Source organism: Saccoglossus kowalevskii, chromosome 4, assembly GCF_978046115.1.
Source record: "Saccoglossus kowalevskii chromosome 4, keSacKowa6.1, whole genome shotgun sequence".
Lineage (NCBI taxonomy): Eukaryota > Metazoa > Hemichordata > Enteropneusta > Harrimaniidae > Saccoglossus > Saccoglossus kowalevskii.
The window spans coordinates 13,039,394-13,058,800 of record NC_140644.1 but is presented as its reverse complement, the minus strand read 5'-3'; the positions used below and the strand labels follow the sequence as shown (position 1 = coordinate 13,058,800).

Here is a 19,407-nt window from a genome sequence, read left to right as displayed (position 1 = left end):
GTTTTGTAAATTTGATTATTTGTGATTCCCAGTTCAGTTTTAAAGCATTCCAGACGTAATTGATGTTGTGGTTGTCATAGCATTCTAGTTGTAATTGATATTGTGGTTGCCATAGCAATCTAGTCGTAACTAATATTGTGGTTGTCATAGCAATCTAGTTGTAATTGATATTGTGGTTGTCATAGCAATCTAGTTGTAATTGATATTGTGGTTACCATAGCATTCTATCTTCGTTTTAGTTTTTGTGTCATCCACTATATCTATTTTCTGCAATGAACGATATAATTATTGTAAATCAAAATACTTTGACAGCACTTATAGAATATTGACATAAGAGACCCTGGCTTATTTATGACATATAAATATTGACCAAATCCAAAGAAGACTTCAATGTGACATATAAATATTGACCTTATCTAGAGAAGACTTCAATGTGACATATAAATATTGATCTAATTTAGAAAAGACTTCAGTGTGACATATAAATATTGATCTAATTTAGAAAAGACTTCAGTGTGACATATAAATATTGACCTAATCTAGAGAAGACTTCAGTGTGACATATAAATATTGACCTTAGAGAAGACTTCAGTGTGACATATACATATTGACCTAATCTAGAGAAGACTTCAATGTGACATATAAATATTGACCTAATCTAGAGAAGACTTCAGTGTGACATATAAATATTGATCTAATCTAGAAAATACTTCAGTGTGACATATAAATATTGATCTAATTTAGAAAAGACTTCAGTGTGACATATACATATTGACCTTATCTAGAGAAGACTTCAGTGTGACATATTAATATTGACCTAATCTAGAAAAGACTTCAATGTGACATTAATATTGACCTAATCTAGAGAAGACTTCTTTGTGACATATAAATATTGACCTCATCTAGAGACTTCATTGTGACATATAAATGTTGACCACATCTTGAGTTCAAATAGTAGACAATATATTGTAATGTACCATTTGAGATATGAATATTAACCCAAATATAAAAAAAATATTGTATTACAAGATATAAATAATTACTTCTTTTAGAGAAAAATTGTCCTTTGAAATATAATTATTGACTCAAACCACAGACTATTGCCACTGCTATGAATGCGATATGGTAGTCTTGGTTGGTCAGTATTTTTATTTACATGATTGTAAAGTGCCTTTTCTAAATTATAAATCTGGTTTGTATAGCGAGCCATTTTAATGACTGCAATTAATATATATATATATATATATATATATCATTTTTCAAAAAATATTGAGATTTTTATTTTTTTCTTGTGCTCCTGTTTCTAAGTGTACACATGATGAGCTTGATGAGCCGTCTTAAGACTGAGTGAAATATACATGGTATATATGTAGACAGATTTTCAGTAAAAATCATTTGAATGTATCAAAAATATGAGATTAAATGATGTAATTATTTCAAAATACAGCTTGGGGTGTGTCAATAGTATGGTTTTCAGGCATCCTGCCATTATTTTTGGGTTAGGATAATGCATTTATCACATTCTGGTTGCTTTTGCATCACCGAGTGTTCATTTTCAGGTTGTGTGTGTTTATTGCCTTACCCTTACTCTGGAATGCACAAATATTGCAATCTAACTTTTATGATCCTTTCCTCATGGCCAGTCAATTAGATCCCAATTGTGGTGCAGAAAATACACAATGATAATGTGTGATGCAAGCATGAAAAATGGGTAAAAGATGAGTGAAGTGGATTTCATCGATGTATGGATGCATTTGTATGTATGACAGACTGAATGAAAGCCAGACTGTATTGGCATTAGATTTTACTGTCTCTGGTGGAATGACTGTGTTTGACAAACTAGGTACAGTAATTTACATAGTATTGTAGTACACATTCGTACATATACATATTGCAAAACTAGTCGACTATGTTTTTACTGTTAACCATGTCATCTGTACTTTAACAGATATGTTTATTTTGTGTAAACTATCTACCAACTAAAAGTTTGATGAATAAAATATTTATTATTTCCAATAAAATTTGACTTCATTTCGTTTTTCACTTGAAAGTTTGGCACAATTGCAAGAGAATGTTTGCAACAATAGAAAAATACACTACAAATTATTGATCTTTCAGATTATTTTGATGAGTGAAATGTTCATTCAAGTCTGTGACAAAACCTGAATAAAAATTCAAAGTATTCAAATTTATTTCAAAGGAAACAATCGTTTGTGTCAAAAACATTCTGAACCTGTTTACAGTGGTGAAATTTGTTCATGTGTTGAAAGTAGTCTGTGATATCGCTGGAATTTGGTCTGAACAATTTAATGGGAACGAATCAATAATGAATCCATATCGGATAAAACATGAACATTTTAATAATATGAGAAGTTGACCAATACAAACTCTAGATTAAACTTAAATAATCACCCTTCCTTAGTTTCTAATAGTCACCCTCTAAGGTAACTAAAACATGTTACATCATACAAATTGCTATTAGACACCACCCCTACTCGCACACATTAAAGAGATATCAATAACCAACAAAAGGATTGCATGCAAGGTATCAACAAGTTTTGCGTTCAAATGGTCAATGCTGAATTGGATGAACTGGTTCTTAAACATGGAATTGGAATTATTTTAAAAAGAATAATTAGTCTATTGCTACAACAAAAGTCAAATTTGCAATTAAATAAAAAAAAATCATGTTCAATTAAAAAAATGTCACCAACAAACAAATATGTTTTCAAGCAATTATAGTATGAATATAGAAAAATCAGGATCATTAAGTCGATCTAATTTCTCATCAATACTAGTATCTGTGTTGTTTATCCAAGCTTTTGATAAATTAAACATTTTACTGGCCTAAACCACAGTCCATCTATCTGTGCATAAACTATGGTCTGAAAAAAAAAAAAACTTCACGATGTAATTCTGACATAGCTAGTAGAATATACAGGTAACCTACAATTACCTATCTATGTACTCGTTCCATGCCTGACTTTTAATAACTCTTTTCGAATGCTCTTTTCGATATCAAATTGCAGAAAAATTGATAATTTATAAATATGTCAACCTATCTTTGGATCAATGTCAATCATCGGATATATTCCATATTAGGCCAAAAAACAAACAAACTTATGTTGCCCTTAAGTCGGAAAATTGAAAAATTTAGTCGGTCGGTTAGATTTTTTTTTTCAGAGAAATACAGATCAACCCGAGGTTCTAAGTCACCACTTATCCCCTCGGGGACCCTGGGAATCAAACAATGGTCCAGGATCGTTAATTTTTAAAGAAAACACTTTTTTACTGCTTAAAATGGTGCGTTTTTAAAATTTGGGCCTATTTAAAAAAAAAAAAAAAAAAAAAAAAAACGCGACCCGATATTCCATATTTTTTGGTCGGCCACTGAGGGCAACAAAACAATTTTTTTTTTGGCCTTATGTGTGATGTAGTTCAAATTGTGCAATAACAATCATAATGGAAATGTATGTATGTATTAGATAACCCCTGAAGATGAAGCTATCATCCATGTATTGCTAGAAGACTGAAAGTATGCGAAAGTGCGCAGACCGAATAGATAAACAGTGAGTACAGTCAGAAAAATGTTGCTCACCAGATCTGATAAGTAGTTATTGAAAACAATTCCAGGGCACAATCTCCCATGACACAGATAAGAAAATCAACTTTTTTTTGTACTATTTGTATTTGAAAGTCAACGACTTCGTCAAAATGTGTTATCAAACATACAAGGATATACAAATGACATTTGTGTATGTGAAAAGTTTCCCCTCTTGATTTCAAAGATTTCTTACCATTCCCTACATTCAATACAGTAATGATGTTCCCACCATTCAATGCAGTAATGTATTATCACCTTTGAATACAGTAATGCATTCCCACCATTCAATACAGTAATGCATTCCCACCATTCAATACAGTAATGTATTCCCACAATTCAATACAGTAATGTATTATCACCATTCAATACAGCAATATTTCCCGACCATTCAATACAATAATGTATTCTCAACATTCAATAAGTAATGTTTTACCACCATTCAATACAGTAATGTTTTCTCACCATTCAATACAATAATGTATTCTCACCATTCAATCAATACAGTAATGTATTCTCACCATTCAATACAGTAATGTATTCTCTCTATTCAATAAGTAATGTATTCTCAACATTCAATAAGTAATGTATTCTCAACATTCAATACAGTAATGTTTTCTCACTATTCATTACAGTAATGTATTATCACCATTCATTACAGTTATATTTCCCGACCATTCAGTACAATAATGTATTCTCAACATTCAATAAGTATTGTATTCTCACCATTCAATACAGTAATGTATTCTTACCATTCAATACAGTAATGTATTCCCACCATTCAATACAGTAATGCATTCCCACCATTCAATACAGTAATGTTTTCTCACCATTCAATATAGTAATGTTTTCTCACCATTCAATACAGTAATGTATTCTCACCATTCAATACAATAATGTATTCTCAACATTCAATACAGTAATGTATTCCCACCATTCAATACAGTAATGCATTCCCACCATTCAATACAGTAATGTTTTCTCACCATTCAATATAGTAATGTTTTCTCACCATTCAATACAGTAATGTATTCTCACCATTCAATACAATAATGTATTCTCAACATTCAATAAGTAATGTATTCTCAACATTCAATACAGTAATGTTTTCTCACCATTCATTACAGCAATATTTCCCGACCATCCAGTACAATAATTTATTCTCAACATTCAATAAGTAATGTTTTACCACCATTCAATACAGTAATGTATTCTCACCATTCAATACAGTAATGTATTCTCACCATTCAATACAGTAATGTATTCTCAACATTCAATGCAGTAAAATATCATACCATTCAATACAGTAATGTATTCTCACCATTCAATACAATAATGTATTCTCACCATTCAATACAGTAATGTATTCTTACCATTCAATACAGTAATGTATTCTCACCATTCAATACAGTAATGTATTCTCAACATTCAATGCTGTAAAATATCCTACCATTCAATACAGTAATGTATTCTCACCATTCAATACAGTAATGTATTCTTACCATTCAATACAGTAATGTATTCCCACCATTCAATACAATAATGTATTCTCAACATTCAATAAGTAATGTCTTACCACGATTCAATACAATAATGTTTTACCACGATTCAATACAGTAATGTATTCTCACCATTCAATACAATAATGTATTCTCAACATTCAATAAGTAATGTCTTACCACGATTCAATACAATAATGTTTTACCACGATTCAATACAGTAATGTATTCTCAACATTCAATACAGTAATGTATTCTCAACATTCAATACAGTAATGTATTCTCAACATTCAATAAGTAATGTCTTACCACGATTCAATACAATAATGTTTTACCACGATTCAATACAGTAATGTATTCTCACCATTCAATACAATAATGTATTCTCAACATTCAATACAATAATGTATTCTCACCATTCAATACAGTAATGTATTCTCAACATTCAATACAATAATGTATTCGCAACATTCAATAAGTAATGTCTTACCACGATTCAATACAATAATGTTTTACCACGATTCAATACAGTAATGTTTTACCACGATTCAATACAGTAATGTATTCTCACCATTCAATACAATAATGTATTCTCACCATTCAATACAATAATGTATTCTCAACATTCAATACAATAATGTATTCTCAACATTCAATACAATAATGTATTCTCAATATTCAATAAGTAATGTCTTACCACGATTCAATACAATAATGTTTTACCACGATTCAACACAGTAATGTATTCTCACCATTCAATACAATAATGTATTCTCAACATTCAATAAGTAATGTATTCTCAACATTCAATACAGTAATGTATTCTCACCATTCAATACAGTAATGTATTCTCACCATTCAATGCAGTAAAATATCCTACCATTCAATACAGTAATGTATTATCACCATTCAATGCAGTAAAATATCCTAGGAAGGAATAAAGTGATAATCATTTCCGAATAAACATAAATGTTCAAATGTAAGGAAATGTGTTAACCTTCACAATATACACACACGTCGCCAAGACAATAACGTAAAATTTTCTCATTGAAATTCATTGCACACCACTTCTATTTTGTACCACCACGTGATGTGAAAATGACATACAAGGCTCCCGGGTGTAGTTCCAGGGTAACCCAGTTCAACACACAACGTTTCATACATATACATGGCACAGATTGGGATACTATTTAAGAACACTTTAGCAGTGATGTCGCAGTATGAAACCATGGCAACTCAAATGTATCTAGGGGCGATAATCATACATTTCTTCAATTAAAGACAGCTTCGTTCGAATTGATGTAAGTTGTATACGAACATAGCATACAAAGGAATTATACTCTGATGTTCAATGCTATACATGACTATATTGCTCAAATCATGAGGTATTCACTGTGAACGTAGAACGTCTTGCAATTGCAACTAAATACCACAGGGATCGCCCGTGCTTGTATATATGCAGATAGTCTCAGTCTTGAATTGATTTGAAGTAAATTGCATTACCGTAAAAACTAGGAATCCCCGTTGTCACTAAATGTCATGACGAGGATGTCACTGATAACGTAGCATTGTCACGACGCGTCAGTTGTATAATGGAACTCACAGAGTACTCATTTATTATTTGTAATATTAATTACATCTTGATTCATTATCGGGTTTTAATTAATTGGTTCATGAAAGTGATGCTTGTGTTTACATGTACAATTTTTATAGTACAGGGCATAACAAATGTTTTTATATGTACATTTTAAATTGTATGCCAATTCCAGTAAGTATATTCGAATGTCAATACAAATAATAAAAAAATACGTCACACGGACAACTTTAACTAATAATTGAGTTAGAAAGTCTCGACATAAGACCTTTTCTTGTGTCTACACCCACCTACACAGTCATATTAAGTTCCATTATCCATGCCCACTTCTGTTAAAAGGTTAAACATATATTATTCATTCCCGGATAAGACATGTTTAAAGATCCTACATAAAGAAGAACGTAGTCATGCAATTTTTTATCAGTGTTGCCTGATACATACATTTGATACTAATTCATCATGCGCACTGATTGTTTCTGTATTTACAGTGACTAACAACTACTGCAGATGCGTAGTAGTGTTTAATTTACGATAAATACAAATCCAATTTTGTCTTCAACACGTACTACTAAACACAAATATATAACAACTAAGAAAGGACCTGCTATAACGAAGGTGATTGCTCAATAGATGTCGTCGTAGACGACTTACTCTTACTGTAAACACACATTCAACCACATAGTGTAAATGTCCTCACAGTTCCCCCCCCCCCATTCACCTTTGTCATACGTTCTACTTCATCCGAGTAATGAGGGCTCCTCGCATCATTTCCCGATATTAATAATAAACCACGCCTACCAAGTAGACACTTCATATTCGTTAGAGACAGCGTACTAGTGGTTGTAATGATCATGCTGTGATTGTATTGAATCTACGATTGCTCGGAGTGTTGCCATGGAAATATGTATTCGCACTAATTGTACATTGTTGAGTGCGTTGTACTATGTATATCTATATATTGAACATTTTCACTCGGCCGTTTACTTTACGATGAGGTGAAGTGTAAATCGGGATGTAATATTCTTATCCGATACTTGAGAGGAAATAATTAACAGAAGAGTCATCCCACAGTGTAGCTGTAGCCACGAACAACTGAGACACATATCAAACCACACGGCCAATAATTTACTGTATTTACAGAGAATGCAGTAATTTGGAATTATGAGAGATCGCTGAAATATTCGTTAACAAATTTGCAAGCTAGACACCGAGAGAGAACAAAAAATGCATCAAAGGTGTTGCAAAGAAAACTGTTAGATGCACAGGCTAGACACTTGGAGAAAATTGCTCCGCACAGAATCTTATAGCTACCACCATGAGTTCGAGTGCGTGACCCCGTATGTTCAATAATATAATTATATATATATATATTGAATAAGTAAATAAATAAATAACTTTATATATAAATAAATATAAGTAAATAAATAAATAAGTAAATAAATAAGTAAGTAAATAAATAAATAAATAAATAAATAAATAAATAAATAAATAAATAAATAAATAATATTTCTAGAGTTTCTGTTATCATTTTAAGCAGCAATAACGGATGTGAGTAATCTACTGATTAGTTTTACTGGCGTTATCCACGAACAGCGCCTGAAGCTTGCAACGCGCTCATTTCATAAAAGTATGCAAATAGGCAATTCGACGAACTCCATGGTATACGACCAATTAGCGAGACATGCTTGAAAACATGTCACTATGGCAATTAGATACAACCACCAACCGATATATGTTCCTTCGCATACCATCTGTGGATGGCTAAGGCACAGTTTTTTTCATGTATATATTTCGCATAACAAGGGTAATCGATTTATATACGCCACATCTTGTAATATATGAGGTAGTGTAATTTATTAACATACTTAAATCTTTCAAGATGGTAAACTACTCTATTACATAAGCTTGGCTCATGACGTTAGTCTCATAATAAAACAGCCATAGTCGTAGCACAGCACTACAGTGCGGCGCCAGTCTTTATGTAGTGTCAGTCGTCACACAGTTTTAGTCGCCACGCATCGTCACAGACGTTACATAGCGCCATGGGAGTCATGCAGCGCCACGGTCGTTGCATAGCGCTAGGGGCGTTACGCAGCGCCACATAGTGCAAGGGACGTCACGGTCACGCAGCGCCACTGTCGTACATAGCGCAAGGGCGTCACGCAGCGCCACAGTTGTTACATAGCGCAAGGGGCGTCACACAGCGCCACAATCTCCTTCCCAGAGGCCTTTGCGCTTTACGCAATAGTGCCTCTGCCACAGGCAGCCTTCAATTTTGTGGTCAATCACCTCACTACGCACGGTCATTTTTCCGCGGTTGTTTCATTTGAAACCGAACTACAAAAAATGGGAAAAAACGTACGTGACATCCGAACTATTTATTAATGTCAGACTTAAGTAAAAACGTAAATACGAACCATTTTATCGCGGACTATGTTTTGCAAGGTAATGTTACTGTAGTGAAATGGCGCACGTGATACACTAAAACTGGGGAGAAAAAACGTTCTGTTAACGTATATAGTTGGGAAAGAAACATTAAAGACTAATTTCACTGAAAGGAGTTTTCTAGCCTTTCCGTTTATCTTGTATTCTGGTGAATATTTCAATACTATTTCTGGCTTGAACGGGTTCGATTTTGCGCGTCTAACAGCCATAGAACACAAAGGTTCTAGTACGTTTATAAAGTTAGTCATTTATAGTAGAAACTAATGCTTTGGCATGTAGGAAAGGATCGTACTTTTCTAACGCAAGTCTTGTATATTTTAATCTAATTAACTGAACATTTTATTCGGAGTCGGGCGTGAAACGTCTTATTAAAATGATTAATGTAACCAAGTGACTTACGCCTAACTTTGTTAACCGACTGGGTCTTATAGTTCGAACATATTCGAATATGCAAATGAGTCATATGCAAATCTGCTTTGTGCAGTGATGATAAGTAACGCGTATCGAACTGTGCGGAGTTCGACAGCGCCACGGTCGTTACATAGCGCCAGGGGCGTCACGCAGCGCCACAGTCGTACCTAGCGCAAGGGGCGTCGCGCAGCGCCACAGTCGCATATAGCGCAAGGGCGTCACGCAGCGCCACAGTCGTTACATAGCGCAAGGGCGTCACGCAGCGCCACAGTCGTTACAGAGCGCAAGGGACGTCACGCAGTGTCACAGTCGTTACATAGCGCCACGCAGCGCAGTGCGACGACTGTGAAGTTTTAGATGTCTTTCAAGTCGACCATTGTGTTTGATTGTTTAGCCGTCTTTGATGAACGACTACATATCAGAACGATACTGACGCTTTAAATGAATTTCATGTCACCCATTCACGTCATTAAAAAACTTCGTCACTAGAGGGCGCGTTATATAGAAAATGTGTATTCATTCTCAGTCTCTCCCCGCTGGGACTAATCACATATGTAAACTTAAAATATTTGGATACAAATATGTTGGACTGAAAAGTGTATTGTAGCTAATTATTTTACCAAGGATAAGACTAATAAATTAATTATGTACAAATAAAAACATACTTTTTTCTCTATATACCTTGTCTATTACACATCATTAGAGGCATAAGTAAAGTACTAGCTAACTAGTACTAAAGTACTAGTACGGTACTAGCACTGTTTCGCCGATTGAAAAGGCCTTGCCATATACAATTTATATATGTACTGTGTCGTCAAACGAAAGTGAACATAACGGCACGAGAAATTCATTTATTTTCAAGTTCCATTATATGGGGTTCGGAACGGATTAAAAAGTCTGGTCGTCATGTGATGTTGACCACAAGCTGTGGACTGAGTTTATATAATTGAAAATTAAAAAAAAAAGTTTCGTAGGATTGATGTCAAATGAAATATGGGTCCAATGCGATGGATAAAATACTTTTAAAATACCTTGACGAATGTGGCACTTCATTCACATAGAGAAACGCATCGATCACCGGGGGGGTCCGACTTGTGGAAATACCTGGAACCCATGTCTGTGAAAGGGGTTTTCAAAATGACCATAAACACGTTTTAAAAGGTCGACATTTTGTACCCTTTTCACCCACAGCTAAAAGATCACGCACCTTGAACTCGCGCCTGATCTCGTGATATTTGAGCTTTCTAACCCTTCAGTGTAAGCACGGGTTGGTCATATGCCGTGATCGCCCGTGATCGAGGGTCGTTAACCAGGGGGTCGGACGTTTTCCTCTTGCGATCATTGAATTCCTTAAAGCAATATTTTGACTGAAATGGTTACCCTAAACGCGTAACACGCGTTAACTTGCTTTTCTTTGCGCGACCCTGCTGAATCTAGAACAATGCCCTGGGTAATGCGTGTAAATATCAGGAAAAAAAAATACTTCAAAACGTATAAAAGTATCTTCAAGAATTCCTGCGTTGAAATCCAGTGCAAATATTAACAGACAATGGCTACAATTCGTATTTGCATATATTTTAACTTGAGGTTGAATTCTGGCTGAACCAAAGACACTAGAAAATCCTTTCTAGTGTCTTTGGCTGACTGAACCCAGGGTATGGACTGGATAAGACAGTGCAATGAATGCGGTAATACATGGCGATGACAGGTATCCCATGATTGGTATATCGTGCACTGATATCATAGTATTACAGTGGGTGGAATTCTTAAACCTGTTGTATTTCTTATAGCTGATCGGCGCGACTGACGTCCAATAACGACGCGTAATCTGGCAAGACTGGTACGCTTGGAGACACGAAAGTAAAACTCTTGTTTCCCAAGTTTTTCGAATCTTTCAAAATTTTATATCCGAACATGGACATAATTCGTTGGCCACATGCATTCTCTATCGCATTTATAGCATATGCAGTAAGCTTAGACCGCCAAGCCTGTGAGGTCGCTTTCGAGTTCCTCTTTGTCTGGTACGGGTATTTATGCTTGTCCTTAGTCTGGGGCTCTTCTCCGGTATTTTTCCCAATCCATTCATAAACATTTGGATGTATAGGAATATTCATGAAATTAAATATCTCTTTCGCGGTTTTAAACGGTTTTTCGGCGAGGTCTTCATACCTGACTAATTTGTAGTTGTTACGCACCCAAAAAGGGCCGTTGAAACCTTCTTGGGCGTTCCTTGCCATCCACTGGCACGTATCTCGGGTAGTGTGTATAAGCTGTGGGTCCATCATCACCCCGCCCATCCCGTAGATTCGCTTATTGGTCAAGTATTTCAACTTCAGACGTGAATGTACCATTCCGCGTGGGTCTCTTACCAAATGCAAAATTTTGATATTTTGTGAAGCGTTTCTAACGTACTGCCACATGTCTCGTATATTCTCGACACGGATAGTTTTTAGTGAAAAATGCCGCTGGTTGTTGCATAGTTCTCTGAAAGTTTTGCGAGTAAAACCAGGGCTAATTGAGTTCGATTGTTGTAGTCCCATCCATTTCTCTCGATTCAGATACTGTACAAAATAATCAGACGTGTCGCAGTTCAAAAGTCTGCCAAGAAGTCGGATCATCTCGGATGTGAACTTCCGTTTTTGCAAAACTCCGCTGCGGACCATTTGGTTGACAACTAGGAACGGCTCAAATAAATAAAAGAAATCTGGATGATGGTTGAACAACTCGCCCAAGAAAGATGAACCGGTTCTCATTTTAGCCAATATTATAACTTTCACACGGGTATTATTAGTAGAATTGTCTCCGTCTGTATCCAACGCATCGTGAAGATAGTCGCTCCAGGTTTCATGATTGAGTTCCAACTCAGGATTTATCGCACGATAAGGTTGACGGTCATGGAACGAATGAAATAGGGGCCTGCCGGGGTATTTGAAAAGCTGACGATGTCGGCTTAAGTCTGATTCGCTCCCGCGTAATCGCTGGATCATCGGTGAAACGTATTTCAATCTCGGTGCTATGGCGACAATAAGGAAGGCGACGGCCATAGACAGTAAGAAAAAGAACAAAGGCAGCGAGCTAACGCGACATATCATGATAATGTCAACCCCGGCGGACTTATATGTTATATGATTTATATGTTACAAAGATAAGACGACAAAAGAAAGTCTTGTTTCGGTGATCAGTGACACATGTATGTCGTAGCAGAATATTCATGACATTTTTTTCCGTAGTAGATAAATTATTCCCCTGCTTTGATCAAAAAAGTACTATAAATCCCATGATCTAAGTCAGCAAAGGATAGTATACGTCATCAGTATGTGTAATTTAAATGTCATAACCAGAAAATCTATCATACAACCATATAGTTAGTTTTCTTTAACGATATACCGAACAGTTTCTTTGAGCGATTTTCTCACTTCGACCGTGACCCCGCTAGTGCCCCGTCTCAGCTGTCGGTGGAAGCTATATTATATACGAACCATATAACGCCGCCGCAATCAATGGTACACAACGGCTCTTGAACTTGAAAGCATTCCCTGATTAGCGCTGACGGAGAAAGCACAGGTTACTACTTAATTCCCGTGAAATCAGAACGACCAGAAAGCTGAAGATGTCGGAGCAGGTTTCAAATGTTCCAACTACTAGAGCAGATTTGCAAATAAAGATCATAATGGCTGCCCTCTTTCACGCGTCTCACATGACTCGAGTATCCGTGTGTTTCGCTGGCAGCTAATATGGAGACATAATGCCTCCCCGGTGACGAACGTATATTTAGTTTCGACAACAGCAGGGGTGACTGAATTTTACACAAAACGGCTACAGAAGATGATATCTTAAACCCCCATCAGTAGTGTATCTATTGTTTCCTGAAATGTCTACGCGTGCGCTGATAGATGCGCGCGCACATTTACATCGTTGTTCCCGAGGCCATTCAATTAGCTTATATCGTCCGAGAAACTACCTATTAACGTTGATCACGGCTATGGATGTAATTATCGAATGAACAATGGGTAATATTTTATCTGATAAGTTTTTTGTATTTAACAACAGAAAATGCAATCATTGAAACGACCACAAAGCGTCGCATTTGGCAACCGGCACATTTATTATTGAAAGAAACATTTCCCCTGCGTACCGCTCATCATCGTGTTATCTGATAGTGTGTGACGTTTAACCGACCAATCAGTGTGTGCCGGTATTATTTAAATTGACTAATGTAATTTCCTGACGACTGTGTGTTTCTAGTGACGTCTGAAGGGTAATCCGTAATTTTCCCACGAAGCTTCACGATTCTGACAAACAAACGGTAAACACTACAATAACGTGATGGCAGTAATACAATTACTGTAAGTACACCTGCGGGGAAAACTTTCAGAAAGTGAACTTCCCTTTTGCGTCATGACGAAGAAGCCGTATATGAAAGTTATTTTCCACTACCCTTTTTGTCTGCGTATTGTGATTTATGTTGTCCACAATCTGAATAAAATAAGATCCTAGTTTGTGGACTATCCTCTTTTGCTTCTATTTTTTAAATATATATTTAATTTTATATTAGATTAAAATTTATTTGTTGGCAATCTTTTTAAAATTATACCGTGAAACCCGATCCACACAAGTGGCGATAGTTATTAAAATAAAATATACGCAATAACAAATGACAAATAATCAGAATATAGGCTAGTACAATGCGTCAGATTTTAATCAGAAATCTGGAAAGTGTATACAGCCACTATTTGTTACTCTGATATACGAATATAGATAAGCACAGCCCGATCAGAGGATGAAAAAATAAATACAGAAATATTTACATTAAATTTTCTGCAAAACTCAACTACGCGATTTGGAGATTTTCCAGAACATACTGAGTGATAATTACAATACCACGATGAAGTGAGGAAATTAAACGGTATTATAACAAACACTTTGTCAATGGAACTATTGAACACAATACTTAAATCAGTAAGAACGTTGTCATGGTAACTGGCATATATTAAACGATTGGTTATACCTGATTACATCAAATGGGACGGATACATCTGCATTCTTGACTCCGCGTCGGAAGCATTCACGTCATTGCTTTGTACGTCATTACACACTATATAAAACGTATACAAATAATGTCATACAGGCAAGACATAATGACTGACCAAGCCAGGCAATCCCTAAACACACATGATCATATTATACTAGTATATATACATTTTTATAACAATTCTTTGCTCGAGTATAAATTAGTAAAACAAGAAATGTAGTCACACAAGTAAATACATTTTTAAGAACTCAAATGAAACTACTTTTGGTTTCAGTGAATGTAATTTCATCACAGGCAAATCAGAATATTGTCCGCTAAACCTTTTTTTCTTGTAATAATAATAACATATTACTAGTATATACACTTTGTCCAAATACGTCCAAAAAATGTATAAATATTTTAATAATAATTTACTATTATTAGGTGACGTGTCACGTGACTTATTCATAATGTTCACGCGTCACTCATCTATAACAGTCACATTATGTTATCTATCATACATATTCTTGACATGTATATGCATATACGCATGATGACGTCATGGGTAGGTCACGTGTTCATTCCTGTCACTGTCTCATCCACCAGCTCATCAGACCGCCGTAGGTGTGACAGCTGGATTCATGACTGCCCCCATTACATCGTGAGTGGCGCTCTATACTGTACGTAGTCTGGTCTATACTGTACGGCGACACATGATGGGACGCTGAGGGCCCGGGCGTGTGAGGTAAACTATTACTGGATATACTGGATGTCGCCGAAGATATTGTGCCAATAATTCAACTTAGAAATACCAAGAGTCTAGAGTTTGAAGTAATACATGCGATATAACTTGTATAGAGGGCGCACTCACGCAGACATGTTTGACATTGATAGAGAAACACAACAGGCCAGGGGAGCCCATAAATTGTATGCCCATTCGCTATGCGGGGGGAGGGGGATCAGCTGGAATATTATACAAGGGATAACCAGCGAACTGGAAAAAACAGACGAAAACAATGTAAAATAAAATCTATAAAAAATAACAGCTTGAAGAATATTATTTGCTCCTTCAAATTTCACCAAAGACTTTATTTTACTTATATCGGCAGAATGAATGATCAAGAAAACTACACAAATTGACTCCAACCAATTAACGGTTATACAGAAAGCATGGTACAGTACAGCAAAGTTGGAGGCGGTGCCTAATTTGGGAATTTGTCAAAAAACAATCACAAGAATGATCACGGACGAGGCTAACCAAGTCGTAACTCGCTGTGAAATTTGAACGAACAACTAATATTCTTCAAGTTGATATTTTTTATAAATTATATTTTACATTCTTCTCGTCTGTTTTTTTTTCACTTTAAAAACATACGGTCTCGCTGGACATTTATTGCACTAGATTCAAGCCGACCCCCCCCCCTCTCGCTTGTATAGACTACGCTAACAATTGATTATAGTTCCTCAGTCTGAAGCAGTTGGCTTATGAGTTCTTCTGGCGTCTGCTAAAATACGAGAAGGGGAATATTTCAAATCTCAAATAAAATTTGTGTTACTCTTTCACCAAGTATTTCTCTCGGTGAACGACATGCCTGACAGACCACCTTATATCTCAGAAAAGTCAAGTTAATGATTTAGTTTTGAAACTTGAGGTCTCCGTGTAAACAGTTTACCGAGTGAAGGTTACTTTCACTCGGCTCAAACTGTTAGGACGATGCCATGATGTTACGGCTGTCATAATAAGTCACATGACTAAATGTTTAGTACATACAACATGTAGAGCAGTTTCACTGCCACAGGCTACGAATCTCCAGTGGTAATGTTATTCTTGAAACAGGTAATAATTTAATTTCCATTGATTAATTCCCACGTCGCGGTGAATTATATAGGTCAAATGTTACATTGACCATTCCGGTCAAGCAGTATACTAGTAACTAGTACGCAAACCTGCCACAAAGCCCGCGAGAAAAGACTACTGCTAATCGACTCGGAAGTAAAGAAAATACAGTGTATTTGAATTAAATTTGCAGAGATGATCAGTTCAGAAATGTTTATTCACACTCTTGTATTTCGACAATTATATGCCTTTCCAGGACTAGTTTAATTTGCAGTCTGTTGATATTGATTTAGAAAAATATATATTTTTAAAGATTTGCATCGACAGACGCACCAGACGCATTTTTAACAAGTTTATATTTGTATTGGTTGTGTATGTATAATAGATATTAGATTTTATAATCGTATCAGTTATTTATACATGTAATTGTATTTAATATTAAATAAAAATAAATACATCATGCTTGCAACATACGCAACGAGCCTGAGTTATTATTAGATGAATGTAAATACGCCATACTTGTAAGGTGTGAGTTATTGGTAAATAAATATAAATGCGCGTAAGAGTTAAAGCCACATGTAAATGCATACAAATACGCTATTATATTAGTAAATATATTTAAAATCATCAATAATTAAATCTAAATATATGTATATAACTGCAGGGATAGGATATAAAACATGTGTGTCGTCGAAACTATTTTCGGGGTGGCGAATGGTGGCCGACTTCCGACTTCTGACGTTGTACATAATACGTGTCGCATTTTTTGTAATTCAACTATTCTATTGTTTTACTAGAATAAATGTGAAAAAGTTGTCTCTTCTAGTTCCCTTCTGTTAACGATTCCACAAACATCTCAAGAATGACCACGTATCATTTTCTTTACTGAACATGAACAAATAGTTGTTAAGAATTGAGAATAGTTGATATCGTCACAAAAAGAAACAATCTAAATTATAGAGATTAACCCAAGATACATATTATTACAGTCCCTCTATCCCGGGACTGTGATATTATGTATCAAATCACTAGTATTCAAGAAGTCGTCGGAAATAGCAGTTTTGACAAAAAATACCCAAAACATTCACAAACATACAATATCGACACACAATCTGGGAGAGACCCACCAAACAAAGGTAGTAGTATACCAAACTTCAAAACACTCGGGCTATTGGTTTTCAATTGCAGTTTGCAATTCTTGAAGGACGGACGACAGTTAATCCGTAATCCGTTGCTGTGTCATCTTCGATGGCAGAGGAGCTAAAAATAACTAGTATTCAGTATTCGCAAATACAAAACTTGTTATAATTAGTGGTTATCATGATTATGTCGATAAAATAAGGAAAATATACAATAATTATTGTAAATTTTTAGTAAGCTTAAGAGCAAATCCTTACAACATACCATGATGATCATTGTTTCGCCTTGTTGGCGATCCGCTCCGCTAGGATTGCCCTTATAATCACTTTTGTCGTTTTGTGTGTGTGTGTCTCTGTGTGTACATTTCCAGTGTTCCAGTGTTCACGTATTATTTCTTCTGTGATTTTTTTGGCTTGGCCGATTTCGTTCAAACTTGGCAGGTAGGTCACACCTTAACCCTAGTTATAAGGAAAAATCTGAAAACATTTTTTGCCCCCACCGTTGCCATAGCAACAGCCAAAAAACTGATTTTTGGATAGCTTCGCGCCAAATGTATCTCCTCCTACAAATTTGGGATAAAACACTTCAAACATAGCTCATTCTACTCAGCTTGAGTGTGGGCACAAAGTTACCATTTGAATTTTTGATATCTGTTTTCATTACCGAGAAATATGACCCCAAAGTTGGGGTAACTTTTCACCAGCAACGGCTCGGCTGGTTTTGTTCATACTTCACAGGTAGGTCGTGCCGTCACTAATTGGAAAAAAATCCTGGCCCACCACTGCCATTGCAACATCCAAAAACTGATTTTTGAATACTTTCGCCCCAAATGTATTACCTCCTACCAGTTTTGTACACAGTCAGCTGGCATCGGTGTCGCTGGGTGTATATGATAAAGGGAAGTTGTGCAACCAAATTTGCCGAGTTCGCAGTTTTTCGCCAATAAAAAAATAACTAAGGCAACAACTCACGGTTTTTCAGCATTTTTGTAATAAAGACATTATTCTCTATCAATAATCCGCCCAAAACAGGAACATTTCTACTAATTCTTGTGTTTTTTAGACGTTTTTCGAAAAACCTGCTATTAGGCTGCAAAAGTAGAACATTCCGGAGGGGGCGAAACGGAAGAGCCAAATTTAACGCGTAAAAATAGAACGCGTATTTTGACCTCTATGCGGTCGTTGCCAAAGAGCCCTGCGTCCATCGCCTGGCGATGCTCTTCCGTTTCACCAGTTGCGTTTTTTGACTAAAATTTGGGCAGTACTGTCAGTCACGAAAATTGATGAATAAATTAATACACATAAAATATGAATCACGGGCTAATTCAATGGTCACCGAACACTCCACTACTAAACAATCTGTGGCAAGATAGTAGCGTACTGTATATTTGACCCAGATTTGACAAGCGTGGTACAGTTTTTTGCGCGTGTCCGTAATAACGCGCACAAAGGATTGTGGGACAGAGTCCTTTATTTGCTGGCATTCTTGACTTTTGACTGCAGTTCTTTTTTTATATTTTAGAGTAAATGCTTCTGATATGCTCTTAGGTTGCTTAATATCCGTCTGAAATTCTGGACTGTGGTCACATTTTTCGATTAGGAGTCGTATATTTAAATTACTCACTGTGACTAGTGTTTTGCATTATGAAGTATATTATTATGAAGGTCAACACACTGCAATTTAGGTAAATATTTACCATTTCATTATTTCGCTTTCCAGCATTTACGGGAAACTCTTCATTCTAAAAAATGCTATCGCAAAACGGTTGGAAATAATAAATGTAACAGCAGAATACGTCCTAGCACAGTCACTCTACTAGGAGAGAGTAACTGTGGTCCTAGTACTAAACTAAGTGACTTCTAAAGACTG

General features: G+C 35.7%; 1 protein-coding gene across 1 annotated transcript; it reads right to left on the bottom strand.

Annotated features, from left to right (window-relative positions):
- Positions 1-11,033: 11,033 nt before the first annotated feature.
- LOC102801868 (carbohydrate sulfotransferase 1-like) lies at positions 11,034-13,047 on the bottom strand. Its single transcript, XM_006817728.3, has one exon. It carries the CDS (start codon positions 12,640-12,642, stop codon positions 11,335-11,337), a length of 1,308 nt encoding a protein of 435 aa, XP_006817791.2. The 5' UTR covers positions 12,643-13,047; the 3' UTR covers positions 11,034-11,334.
- Positions 13,048-19,407: the final 6,360 nt, after the last annotated feature.